General features: G+C 53.2%; 6 protein-coding genes across 6 annotated transcripts; 1 reads left to right on the plus strand and 5 right to left on the minus strand.

Annotated features, from left to right (window-relative positions):
* Positions 1 to 793: 793 nt before the first annotated feature.
* VTN49DRAFT_3192 (uncharacterized protein) lies at positions 794 to 3,553 on the minus strand (the record flags this gene model as incomplete). Its single annotated transcript, XM_069411001.1, has 3 exons — positions 794 to 1,450; positions 1,501 to 2,006; positions 2,059 to 3,553. The coding sequence occupies 3 exons, from the start codon at positions 3,551 to 3,553 to the stop codon at positions 794 to 796; spliced, it is 2,658 nt and encodes an 885-aa protein (XP_069268470.1).
* An 801-nt stretch (positions 3,554 to 4,354) lies between these two features.
* Positions 4,355 to 5,330, minus strand: VTN49DRAFT_3193 (uncharacterized protein; the record flags this gene model as incomplete). The annotated part of the gene is made up of 3 exons (XM_069411002.1): positions 4,355 to 4,632; positions 4,685 to 5,038; positions 5,099 to 5,330. The coding sequence occupies 3 exons, from the start codon at positions 5,328 to 5,330 to the stop codon at positions 4,355 to 4,357; spliced, it is 864 nt and encodes a 287-aa protein (XP_069268471.1).
* Positions 5,331 to 5,703: 373 nt separating this feature from the next.
* VTN49DRAFT_3194 (uncharacterized protein) lies at positions 5,704 to 7,763 on the minus strand (the record flags this gene model as incomplete). Its single annotated transcript, XM_069411003.1, has 3 exons — positions 5,704 to 6,017; positions 6,074 to 7,631; positions 7,707 to 7,763. 3 exons carry the CDS (start codon positions 7,761 to 7,763, stop codon positions 5,704 to 5,706), a joined length of 1,929 nt encoding a protein of 642 aa, XP_069268472.1.
* A 589-nt stretch (positions 7,764 to 8,352) lies between these two features.
* VTN49DRAFT_3195 (uncharacterized protein) lies at positions 8,353 to 8,831 on the minus strand (the record flags this gene model as incomplete). The annotated part of the gene is made up of 4 exons (XM_069411004.1): positions 8,353 to 8,390; positions 8,445 to 8,481; positions 8,533 to 8,625; positions 8,706 to 8,831. 4 exons carry the CDS (start codon positions 8,829 to 8,831, stop codon positions 8,353 to 8,355), a joined length of 294 nt encoding a protein of 97 aa, XP_069268473.1.
* A 257-nt stretch (positions 8,832 to 9,088) lies between these two features.
* On the plus strand, positions 9,089 to 11,281 carry VTN49DRAFT_3196 (uncharacterized protein; the record flags this gene model as incomplete). Its single annotated transcript, XM_069411005.1, has 1 exon — positions 9,089 to 11,281. The coding sequence occupies one exon, from the start codon at positions 9,089 to 9,091 to the stop codon at positions 11,279 to 11,281; it is 2,193 nt and encodes a 730-aa protein (XP_069268474.1).
* Positions 11,282 to 11,579: 298 nt separating this feature from the next.
* Positions 11,580 to 13,133, minus strand: VTN49DRAFT_3197 (uncharacterized protein; the record flags this gene model as incomplete). The annotated part of the gene is made up of 5 exons (XM_069411006.1): positions 11,580 to 12,016; positions 12,074 to 12,152; positions 12,199 to 12,498; positions 12,551 to 12,722; positions 12,787 to 13,133. 5 exons carry the CDS (start codon positions 13,131 to 13,133, stop codon positions 11,580 to 11,582), a joined length of 1,335 nt encoding a protein of 444 aa, XP_069268475.1.
* Positions 13,134 to 13,165: the final 32 nt, after the last annotated feature.

The following is a 13,165-nucleotide window of genomic DNA, read 5'->3' on the forward strand; positions in this document are numbered from 1 at the left end:
AGCGCCAAAGCCAAGCCGAGAACGCTATCCATATATATATACGCAAAGGATACTTTCCGCTTTCTCGATGACATGGAACAGTGTGAAATATTTTCAATCCCGATATCACTTTCTTTACGATAATAGGCCGATGAGGAAGTGCAAAGAGGAAATAAATGTCCGGTAAAATGATGAGAGCGTCTGGCAGCATGGGCACAAGAAGGGGCAAAAGGAACAACAGCTGATGAGTCATACGGAGTGCATATTTCGCTATCACTGACATAATATAACTTCTGTCCTATTAGACATATGCAGGTTTGAAGGCCCTAATATCTTGCGAGGTCGGCCCCCCTGCAGCCACTGCAACCGCTGGTCTCAGTGCCTCCCCAACCCGCATACACACACGGTTTCCGTACGAGGGTGAAGAGGGTACAAGGAACCAATCTTATCCTCAACTGCTTAGGATGTGTTCCATCCCAGGATGTTATGGTCTGTTTGAACCTGGAGATTGTGCACATTGATGAGCTGATGATCAAATACATGTTCATCCAAAGGGTTTGCCCTGACAGTATGATGTTCTTTGTTTCTTCATTTTTCGGATGGGTGACTACTACTACCAGCGAGGTGATGATGAAATCAAATGTTTTTGATGCCTCCTTCGTACCAGGAAGCTTAGATGAGGATGAGTAGGAGTATGCGCTTTGCTGAATGAGCCGCAATCAGTTCGGACACCGAGGTATTCCTGCGGCGAGCTCGATATATACACCATTAAAATCAACAAAATCACAAATCTACGTCAGAATTTTTACTAAATTTACTGCCCATCACCGCCTGTACCCTGGCCCGACTGCCATATATTTTGTGTCGAATCACCCTGCACCTGCCCCTGTTGCCCGAACCACGATGTTCCATCCGAAAGGGACGTCTGACCCCCTTGGACCGGCATCATGCCAAACTGCAGGGCTTGAGCTGCGGGGAGTTGTGCAGGCATCGATCCGCGGACTGCCGCTGCGGCGCTTGTCAACTGCTGCTGCTGCTGCTGCGTCGGGGCGGCAGCGGGAGCTGCGGCGGGGGCCTGCGGCATCTGCTGCTGTGTCTGGCGCATGGTGGCCATGGCGGACAGCGCCTGCGACATGGTCGTCAGCAGCCCAGTCACACGCTCCAGCTGCTCCTCCAGGCGCTGGATACGTGCGTCACGCTCGTCGTCGGACTGGGATTGAGTCTGTGACTGAGATTGAGCCTGGGTCACGGCAGGTGTTGATGTTGTGTCTGACCGCGGCCTCTTGAGAGAGCGCAGAGGCGATGAATCAGGCCGTACGCTAGTTTGGCTGGGCCCCACACCTCTTGCATGTACGCTAGGTGGGAGGGCCTGCGTGCCGTTGCGAGTGATCGGGGGAGGGCGGCTGCCGGCGACGGCTGGACCCGTGGGACCGGCTGGCCTAGGAATTCGTGCAGAACTTGTGCTTGATGACTGTTTCCATCAGTAAGCGTCACCGTCGCACCGTTGCAGGCATCGCTCACCTCTTCACGACGGAGCCACCAATGCTTGTCGATATCATTGACACTGAGCTGGCCGTCGGAACGAATGACGTTCACAATCTCATGGCGGCAGGGCAAGCCGTATCGCTTTCGGTGTAACCCGGTACAGGTCGGCAATTCCTCGTTGTTTCGTATCGATCCCTCCGCGGCCTCAATCTCCTTCGCAATAAGATCGAGGGCGGGATAACTCACATAGCTTCGCAGGGGTGACATTATACGGATGGGAATATATATCGAGAGTGTTCGCATCCGCTGATCAGCCCTCTTTTGATCAGTACTATGGCGCAGCCGGTCGAGAAGCTCTTCGAGAGTCTCGGGCAGGCCGTTTGGATCAATGGATCGGTGCTTGAGCAGACGCCGCATGAGATTGTACTCGCCTTCAGCGTGCGAGGTAACCCGAATGCCAAAATTCGGGTATGTCTTGAGTGCAAAGTGAGCAAATTCATAACGAAAAGGCAGATAGACCTCTCTGACATAGTTGATGAGGCCTGCAAGGTAAAATTAGGCAGATAACATGAGAATAAATTGCAGCTAACTTACTGGCTTGCCCCGGAAATTCTCTCATCAAAGTATTCCACTCTTCCCAAAACGAATGTTCCGTATCTGCGTAGACGACGGCGGACCACGCGCAAAGGAAACCGTCTGCATTATCGAGCCACTTGCGCCCGAATCCCGGCGGCGCCTGCCCTGGAAGACTGGGCTTGACGTTGCGGCTGCTGATCAATCGCTGCGACTGATCGTCCGCCTGCAGAAGGCGGGGAGCAGCGGAGCACGCATGCCGGTCATGGTTTGCGGCATTGACGTCAAACTTGCGATTCTCGTATTCAGGATCTTCGTCGCGCAAGTAGCTGGTATCGCCGCCCTGCTTGCCCAGAGAGGTACCGTCGAGAGAACCGGCCCATCTCCGCTTCGTCTGAAAAGCCACATTCTTCATGACGTGCCACAAACAAATCTGTTGCTGGACGTCATCAAAAACACGCGTGCAGGCCCTCTTCAGAGGCTTATCGTAGTCGGTAATTATAACTTTGGGCCGAGGGATCCCATACTCAATGCGCACCGACTCGATAACCTCAAATGCCCAGGAAAAGCAGGCTTCCTTGTCGCCTCTGAGCAAGAAATACGCAATGGGGAAGGTTGTGTGCATGCTGGTTGTGCCCCAGATCTGCAACAACGGCATGTCGAAGTCGCTCGTCTTGTACTTGTAGTCGACGAACCAAATTTCCGGACTCAGCCTCCACTCATCGAGGCAATAAGGGTATGTCCAAAAGAGTCGCTCAAAATTGCCATCATCTTGATTTTCTTGCTGATATATCCTGTGAATGACCCCAGGCGACGACTTGACTCGGTTGAGGAATGCCTGCATTGGCGACAGTGGTTCAGCGACATCGTCATCCTTCTTGATCGTCCGGGTAAGATTTTTGATGTCTGATAGTGTGATTGCAATATTTGGGAACTCAGCACGAATATGCGAGAGGATGTCGCTCGCCGTCATCTGACGCTGCTTCGCGTAATGCGTGATTCTCGCAATCACATCCTCTGATCGATCCAGTCGGCGATGTCCCGCCAGGTACCAAGCCTGTTCGGGATCCAGCGGGTGAGTGTGCTCCTTTTCAATGAGGATCAGCTGCCAGGCATTGACCCGGTAGTAAAAGACTGCTTTTGCCCTCCAGCCGCAGTTTTTCCGAAGGGAGCCCGAATGCCTTTTGCCGGAGGCACTCGTGCCCAGAGAGCGGCCCTCGCTGCACTCCAAGTCATACCGCCGAAAAACACCATCAGCGCCCTTGTTGGAGCTCCGTCGGATAGAGGCATAAAAGCCTAGCCTTCTGGCCGCGGCGTTGAGAGCGCGGAACAGGACTTCAAAGGAGGGGAAGAGCTCGCTCTCCAGAGCCTCCAGGGACGGCTCATTGGAATTGGCATTATTATTATTATTATTGTTTGTATTATTATTGAAGGTGGTCGGAGCAAAAGGCTGTTGCCCTGGAATGGCCATGACAAAATTCAACGTGCTCATAGTAGGATTGTTGTTGCTGGCCATCGTGACCGCGATCCGTCAAATTACGCGCGTGTTTGTTGTCGGCCTGAGGACGACCAGGAGTCGACGAGAATGCGGGCGCGCAGAGATCTCCCGGTGAGAGTGCGCATGGATCCTGCAATGCCGTTGTCAATCAAAGAATGATGATAAATAAGATTTCTTCTTGATATCAGCGCGTAGGATGCATCCTGATCCCCATTCCTTGAGTTGTTTTCGTCGAGTTTGGGGCCCTGGGGCTGGCTGGTTCCCAAGTTCTCTCGCTTATGCCCGCTTCACATGACTTGGGCGTCCCTATTTGTCCGTTAAATCCACTGTGGCCTAACTTATTTAGGTTTAAAATTGCTCCCGCGAGTCCTTAAACAGCTTAGTACTGAGTATCTTGCTTAGTAATTTCACGAAGTGGAAATGACACTTTCAGGCATCCTGGCATTGTCTGGTCTTCATTCCCTGCTGTCTGTTCGAGAATTTCTATGTAATACGCTCTGAGCACGTGCAGATCTTTGTATCTCTTCCATAAAAGACGCGCGGCGCGCCCTCAGCTGAATTGAACCTGCTGGCTTGATTGGTCAGCGAGAATTTGCAAGTTTTGGATTGAAAATTCAAATTAATACATCAAATTTTGCAAGATGATGTCACAAGCTACTCGTCCCCCACACCAAGTGACCAGACACGATTCTAGCCTACACTCACCCTTTTGACAGACATGCATGCGATTTCCTTCGAATATGCGCTTCACAGTATCAACTGGTTGATATTATACATGCGAAATAGAATATAGACATGAAAACAAGATTAATTCTTCAATCACCCTTGTGGTTTTTTTCCGATATGCAATTTGTCTTTCACCTTCTCCATCCTCGACCTGTTTCGTTGGTGACCTTTCCCATTGACGGTGTTCCCGTTGATATTTCCTCCCGGATTCTCCAGCCTGGGCCCCTGCATAGGACCTGACTGCGAATTTCTAGGCGTGGTCGTCAAGGCGGCCGCAGCGGCCGGATGAACATCCTCAATGTCTTGATCCTCGTTATTCGTAGCGTTCCCGTTAGCTTTCTCTGAATCCTTATCCTTTCGTTTATAGTACTCTGTTGCACATTAGCTTCTGTGTAAAAACTCACAATATACAAGGAAACGAACCCGCTGTGTCCAGTCTGTTGCGACTCGTTTCTCCGAATTCGGGCTCTTTTGAATCATCTGCCTGCTGCTGGTCTTCTTGCGTGACCATTTGCTGCGAGTTCGTCGACGGCTGGTCCGGACCCGGGTCTTCCCGCATCTTCGTCCCGAACTCCGAATCTGCATCGGGAGCTTGTTTCTCCTCCTTTCGCAAATTGGACAGAGCGGTACTCATTGTGTATTGCGGCGGTGACGCACTGTCGATGGTACCAGAGTGGGATTGGGTAACTCGTTTCTCAATCGGAGCCGACTCAGTCGGGGCAGGTAATGGTTCATTCTCCTCACCTCCCGCTTCTACGGGGGGTGCATTTGGTTGTTCTGAAACGTCAGTCAGAGCGGATTCTTCACCATTTGTGTCTCCGGGTGCATGTTATTTACCGTCGCGGTTCCCGGCATCATATGGATCCGTCACCGAGCCCTGTCCTTGTACCCCCGAAATAGGTTCCTCTCCGTGCGCTACCTGCGGTGTCTGCTCTCCCCATATCGCTTTCTTTCCCGAGTCAATGATCTTGTTGACCGTCTCTGTACCAAGGGGTCTGGACGACGTGGAATCGTTTTGGCCCCAGAGGGCCTTGTAGCCGGCATCAACAACTCTGTTGACAGTCTCCATGTTTAACGAACAAATCAAACGAAAGGCTGACACACGGACCAGATACCCAGAATTTATAAATGTTGGAAGCATATGCAGGACCCTGAGACGTCATTTTCGCCTGAACTTATGACGTCAATGCCTGACCAGGAAACTTGTAGCATTGCTATTATCACGTGAAACATATGGAAGAAAACAACAGCTCATCGCTCTATTCAAACTGGTTAAAGAAATAAAATTTCCCATTGATTCCTCGTGCTGTCCAGTCCGCAATATGAGCCAACATAAAAGATAGCAGGTGCCTCAACGCCGACCTCACCTCGCCTGTGACTCATGCTGCCAGCGCAAAAGTGTGCGTAACTATCATGACAAATGACAAATACTGATTAGAATCTCATGATTTCTTCTTGCCCTTTTCTTGCTGCTCCCATATTTTGCGGGCTTCCGGGTTGAGAGGATGTTCAGGATCGTAGCCTAGGGACTTGACGATACCAAGGCCTTTTGTCCGGCCCTCGCGGAAGAGCACGCGGTCCCCGACCGCGAAGAATTCAGGGCGTGAGATGAAACGGAAGGCTACCAGCGCCCGATCGCCAGTTCGGATGAAGGGGCGGTCAATGTCGATGATCGAGCAGGTCTGACTGATGGCGCCGACGTGCAACATAGCTTGGTAGCGCGGACGGATAGTGGTAGCATGAGACAGAATAAGCACTGAATGCTAGATCAGTATGTGTGTCAAATCATTCAAGCAAGCAATTAGGAATTACCTTCAGCGATGAATTCGAGATGCGCTTTTGGGGGGTTAGCTTGGTTAGCTAGCACGACCATTCCTTTGCGCACGTCTTTCCGTCGGACACCCTTCAGCGCAAAAGAACCTGACTGCCCAGCAGAACAGACATTGACCGGGATCCGCTTGCGCTCGATGCTCTTTATCGTCGTAGTGATAAACCGACCTAGCGAGTCAGGGCCGATTTGAACGGAGTCACCCGCATGGACCACGCCGGACTTGGCGATGCCAGACACAACCGTCCCGACGAACGGTACAGAGAAGATGTCGTTGACCAGGAACTCAAAAGGCGCCTCCGTATTGTAGTGGCCGTAATGGGGTAGGAGGTTTAAGAACGTCCGCACGTAATCTAGACCCGCCCCAGTCACGTTGGACACTTTAAAGATGGGGCAGATGCGCGTGCTGACAAACTGTGTCGCCGTGTTGATAGTCTGTTCCATGTCCTCGATGAAAATCGGCATCTTGCGCGCAGCCGGCGACTTGAGGATTCGTGTGAGCTGATTGATGGTCTCCTTCAGGACAGGCTCCGGGCAGATGTCAATCTTGGTGATTATCACCATCACGGGCACGTTCAGGGCAAGCGCAATGCCCAAATGCTCCTTGCTCATGCCGACAAGACCGTTGTTGGCCGCAACCATGAGAAGGCAGTAGTTGGGAGAGCTGCTTAGCATGCCAAAGACAGTCGTGCGGAGGTATCGTTCGTGACCGGCTAAGTCTGAGAAGGATACCACCTTGGCCGATCTCCGACCGATTTCCTCCCATGAGAGCTTCCGACCCTTCCCATGGACGACGATCTCCCCGCGGCTGTCGTATCCTAGAATCTCCATGCCTACGGAGCTCGTCCTGCCGCTCTCGATCTCGTGCTTGTGGCGGAAGAGGTTGACTCGGGCTTTGCCACGACCGTCATCCAGCGTGCCCTTCACCAGGACGCCAAGTAATGTACTTTTTCCTGCGTCCACGTTGCCAACGACGGCAACACGCGTCTCAATCACCTCCTCGGGGCGACCAGGAACCTGCCTAATCAGTACTTTACCACAGCAGCCCTTGATCCTCTCGTTGCGCGTCTGGCATTCCTCGGGGCCGCCAACATTGTAGGTTATTAGAACCCGGCAGTGCGCTGGGATCGTCTCAGCCGCTTCCTCTAAACGGCGCAGCGCGGTGTTCCACGCCTCCAGGTCGAACTCCATCGACTCCCCGTTGTCCTCGGTACCCAGATCAAAGAGCGTCTCACCGTGCCCTTCGTCTATTCGCCTCTGAATTACCCCCGCCAGCAGCTGGAGGCCTTCCTCGCCCTCGGGGGATGTACCTAGGAGCAGGTCCTTGAGCTTGACGTTGCTGGGTACATCGGACAGGTTCAACTGGTCCAAGATGTCATCCAGCTCGGCATGCTCGTCCGTGGCCACAGAGGGAGCCACGGAGGGGCTGGCGGTCGCGTATCCGCTGTCGGTCGGCGCGACGGAGACGTGTGCGCCTCGGGGCGCGGCGCCAGCGCGACGCTGCTGTTCCTTGGCTACATAGTCGGCGAATTCGCTGAGGGCCTGGCCACAGGGAACACCATTGTCAGAACAAAAACATTACCAGTGAGTGACGGGAGGTAACGCGATCGTGCATACCAGCTCGCCTCGGCGCCTCTCCTCGAGGGTCTGCTGCTTCCGTGCTGCTTGAGGCATAACTATTGTATCGGTGAACCGACAGTTGAGGCGATGACTCAGGATGACCGGATGAGATGATCAGAGCTTCGCCGCGGGCGCGATTAGCAGGATATTCGGATGATCATTTCTCTCTACTGTGAGAGTAACTGTCTGATTGATTGAATTACTTGATGATGAAAGTTGATTGTAACTCCGAAGCTGGGGTGAACATGCGACGGAGACAGTTCGGCGGTTCTCCGCCTTTTAAGAGCCGGCATGGAGTGACCCTCAACTCTACTCCTACACGAGCCGCACCAGGCCTTTCCATTGCATGACTCATACTGGGTCGATTACTGACTCTCGCATGACTGTCTTTCCCGTGTTTATTGATTCAACCCCGCGTGCCTAGGCTGTCGCCTAAAGCTTGGGGAAAGCTAGAGCTCTTGCGTATGTCCAGTATAGTCATCTCGTATCCATGATTGCTCCATGGGTTCCTTCAGCCTGTAACACTGGGTTATTTGCCATGATTGATGCAGGCCCGACTCGGTCGCCGCCATAGTCAATCGTGTCGAATCAATCAGTTCGTCGTATCACTGCTCATAGTATCCATCATATCCAGGTCACGATATCATGACGCTTGCGGAGAGATCAAAACAACTGAGTCACCTGAAGCCGGTACAGTCAGACTGAGTGTCAGAATGGTGGAGGAAGAGCACGCACCTCGAACGAAAAGCATCTCCTCCTGTTTCCGGATCGTCTAGACCTCGTTAGCAGCATCCGTGAAACACCTTCTTGATCATTGCCGTACCTTGACAGTCTCTTCCCCGTTTTCATCCTCCTCTACCACGTATATTGTCTCCTCGACATCGCCCAGAACGAGGTTGCAGTGACTATCGTAGGCCTGGATCCGGAAGAGTTAGCCATGTTCAGGGAAGGTAGACTGTAGTACTAGAACGAGTCTTCAGGTAAAGAGTCACTCACATGGAGGCGCCCCTTCAGCTCTCGATCGCCGCGCAGCTTGACAAACACAATCTCGTCCAGCGACAGGCGGACCAAGTCCAAGGGCTCCGAGACGGAGGAGCCGCCCGCCGTGTCAACGTCGGCCATTGCAATTGACAGGGCAGGAACAGCCTGCCAGACAGGTCGCGGGATTCAAGCGCAATTGAATACAAAGGCGGTAGCCAGCCGGCAGTTGGAACTAAGCCGTTCGGAGGAGCGTTTGTTGCGAGCTGAGCGCGGAGTAGATGGAGGAGAGTGATGCCGCCAAGACCACGAAAATTCTCAGATTCAACAGCCAAACATCGCCGACTTGCGCTCCTCAATTCCTCTACGCAACTTTTTAGCGGCCTTGCTCTCCCGCGTAGATGCGAGGATTCAACTGGAGAAGTGAGGCATTACGCTCTCACTTTCTCTGTACGTCCTGTCGTCAACAGATTATCGCCGAGCGCAGCTTCAATGGCTCGCGCTTCCTCCATCTCTCTCCGACGACCCGATTGTCTGCCGACAATGCTTCAATTGTAACGCCGACGCCCGAGATCCCTCCTCGACCGTCACAATGGAATCTTCAAGCAGAGATCCAGGCCCGCTCGCTGGCGGCGAGGTCTGGCCGGCATGGCACAAGTCCGCCCGGGTCGTCCGCAACCTTCGCCGACAGCGAAGAGTCTGCTCGACAGCGAGAGGTGGCTTTTTACAGAGTTTTGCAGGATGCTCAGCCCGACCAGGTGATGGAGACGCTACTAGATCCTCGCAATGCCCCGTTTGTTCAAACAATGCCTGACGATGCGTTCGCTTCGGCCTTGCTCCTTCTGTCGCCCGAGCATTTTGTTCATCCCTACCGAGATCTGCATGCGCCATTACATCCACGAACAGTACAAGTGAAGGGATACAGAACATTAGAAGAAATTATTGCGATTTTTACTCAAAAACTGCGAGCCATTGTCGATCTACGAAGGGAAACACGTGGCATTGGGCTCGTAGAGTATAATCATCTGCTCCGCTGCGCTGCATCCATGGGGAATGGAAAAATGGCGAGCACGGTTTGGGCGCAGATGGAAGCTGACCACGTGGAGCCGAATCTCGAGAGCTACAATCACCTCCTGGAGTCGCTCGTCTGGGACGGCGCCCTCACGGGCCTGGAACGACACCGTTTGCGCGTGTCGCCGTTTTATTATCGAAAACGACGGTTCTATGACACATCGCCCGGTTTTCAGGGATTTGGAACGGGGGCAAGGTCTGTACGGAAACAGGTGCAAGACGTGTTCAATCGAATGGCTAGCCGGGGTATCCACGGTGACGCGTCTACATTTATTCATCTGTTCCTGGCGTCGGCCCGCGTTGGCTATGTCATTGGTATGAAAGCGGTGCTAAAGACGGCATGGAACCTCGATGTGGACCAGTTACTCAGGGACCCGGGTCAACACCCGCCGTTGATCGAGTATGACCGGTCGTCGCCATACTTCCCCACGGAGGACCTCCTCTTCGCCATTGCGCACGGCTTTGGCGTCAACTCCAACATGACCGCTGCATTTCAAACTATCGACTTCTTTTCGAAGCAATATCAGATCGACATACCCGAGCGAGTGTGGATAGAACTCTTCCGCCGGGCGTACGTGCTGTCGAAACGGCGGTTTGGGCCGGATGCGGACCGCATGGCCAAGGGCTCCGTACCCAGGACGATTCTGTCGGGAATCGTCGAGCTGATGTCGTCGGAGCCGCATAAAGTGCAACCGACGGTAGAGATTTATCGGATGCTCGCGCGTAATGCGTATGACAAGCAACGACTGGGCGAATTTGGCCGGCACATAGAGGACGCCTTCAAGGTGTGGCGTCGAACACGGGAGCGACGAAGAGAAGCACGAAAAAAGGTCGAGCAGCATCTGGGAGCACCACTCACGGCGCTGGTGACCCAACCCCCGTCGCGGACGACGCTCGATGCCGCCATGCAGTCACCACGATTCTGGCACGCGATGTACGAATATGATCTCGCTTGGCTAGAATTCATCCAGCAGACAATCTTGATGGAGAAAATCGTGCGTCTGGGCTTGATCCAACCGCGATGGCCGGGGAAGACCTGGGGTTACCGCGTGCTACCGCGCTTTCTCGCGGAATGGAAGGACTTTGCACCTCAGCAGTACTCATTCACGACCGGTGACCGCCGCGGCACAGTCCAGATCCACGGCGCTTCGACCTGGGACCACGAGAACCTCCGCACGCACCAAAATGTGCCGATGCGATGGTCACTTGATGGCGAGCGGCCCGCGGAGGGTGAGGAAGTCGAGCCCGAGGATGCCTTTCTGTGGGAGAAGCTGCTCAGCTCCTCCGCGACACGCGAGTACATGGCCCGCGAGCCATTCCGTTCGTTGCTCTGGCGGCATCGCGCCACAGCGACGGATAAATTGCTCCTCGCGGAGGAAGCACGATCACAGTCCGGGGAGGGGATCCAGGAGCGCCGCCGGGAATTGTTGCGGCAAAGAGGCTTGCCGGCCCCGCAATCGATCGAGACGTATACGATGAGCATGACGCGGATTTACCCACCGCCGTCGGCGTCGTCATCATAACCTGATCCTGCATGACTTCTAATCCTCTTGGCATGTCTGTACATTATGGGAAATTGTACTCTATCCTCGTGACCTGAACATAGACAATCATACCCATGTTCATCGGGTTGGACATGGATTATCGTTTATAACGTAAAGATTTGGCGGCCAAGGATACTGTAGTTGCTCTCGCTCAGGCAGACGGCAACAGAAATTCTCTTCAGGACCGTACAAAGAAGAGTGTCATTAAATCTGTTCATATAATATCCATTACGGGAAATCTATGTACAGAAGACACAAGCAACCCAAACATCATGAGCTATTCTTGTCTTTCCTTCAGCCTCTGCATCAACGCCGCCAACGGAACATCATCGTCATCATAAAACTCAGCAACTTCATCCACCCCAAAATCTTCCAGCCGCTCCCCGTCCTTATTGCGCCAGGATTCCTCGCCTTCGTCAAAGGCGATGTTCTTATTCTCATCAGTCGCATCCTCACTTTCTGCGCAGTCGTCCACGTAAGTCGTGTCGCGGAAGCGTTCGTGAAATTTGCGCCGGCGCTGGATCATCTCGGCATTACCGGGAAAGTATCCGCCGCGTTGTCGCTGCAAGTCAGCTTCCTGTCGCGCACGGAAGGCCTGGATTTCTTTCTCAGGGTCATCATAATGAGGGACGTGGAAGGGGGATTCGGGGTCCCGGATGCGTGGCTTGCGGGGAATTCGATCCGGGTCTGGCGGTGGCCAGGAGAGGTCGGGATCTGTGATTCTCAGCTCCTACATTGAACATTCAATCAATAGACAGGGTTATTATGTACCAGCAAACTCATTAATCTCAAAGTCAAGGCCAGTCGAGCGATCCGGCGTTGCGGAGAAGGGCCAGAACCAGCTCAAGATCTGTCCATGTCAGCCGAGTAGAAGACTCCATCGCCAGGTAACTTACGTTCGAGCTTCCTCCCATGCCCGCCTTGATATTCTTGAAGATGCCAATATCGTACGGAAACTCCTGCTTCTGAATGCGCACCTTGAGCCCATCCGGCCCATCCAGGTAGCCGCCAAAGTACCTGGCTCGCCTCAGCAATGTACGATGCCTTTCAATCTCCCACGACTCGATAGTGGTGACATTTGCCCCGAGCGACCATAGCGTGCGGATCAGCAGAAGCGACAACGCGATGAGTGTGAATGTATTGACCAAAATAAGTACGAAAAAGTGAGCAAGCTGGAAAACACTGGGGCCGAGATACTGTGATTTCCTTCAGCATGTGCACAGATCGGAACAATCATGCTGAACGTACGCTTGGTAGGCTCCTATTCTCCCACAGATAGGCCGCTCTGGTCCATAAAAAGGACTCTAGATAGATCATCGAAACCACGGCATAGAACAAGAACCGGACAAAATGTGGGAACGTGAAATGCGAGACGCAATTATTCGTCCATGGGCAATGATGGTCCATTTTCGGGATGCATCTATTATTGAGTCCATCTTTTAGCTTTCTTGTACAGCTTTGTAAGAATTGAGGTCTTTACACACCTCGCGCATTTCTTGCAATGATGGGCGCGCGGCGGCTTGAACGCCTCGCATTTCCGACACCAGCGCTGCCGAGCGAATACATCTTTCCGAGTCGCGTCATTATCTACATCGGAGAGGCTTGCGGGTTTCCAATCCTTGGGGACGCGTCCGGGGTCTACGGTGCAGGCGCGATAATAGGAGATCCATATACAGGCTACCAGGACATTGAACTTCCAGGTCTCCTGACTCGAAAGAGGTTCCGGAGGAAAGGAGAGAAAAAGGTATTGCGAAGAGTAGGACAGAAAAGATATTAAGAGGGATACAGCGGGTATCGCGAGCCGTGACAGCTCAAACCTTGAGGTTGACATTGCACAAGCATGCGCTGGTCAAGGAGAGGAGC

The sequence above is a fragment of the Thermomyces lanuginosus genome (assembly GCF_041956635.1).
Source record: "Thermomyces lanuginosus strain ATCC 200065 unplaced genomic scaffold VTN49scaffold_28, whole genome shotgun sequence".
NCBI classification, from domain to species: Eukaryota; Fungi; Ascomycota; class Eurotiomycetes; order Eurotiales; family Trichocomaceae; genus Thermomyces; species Thermomyces lanuginosus.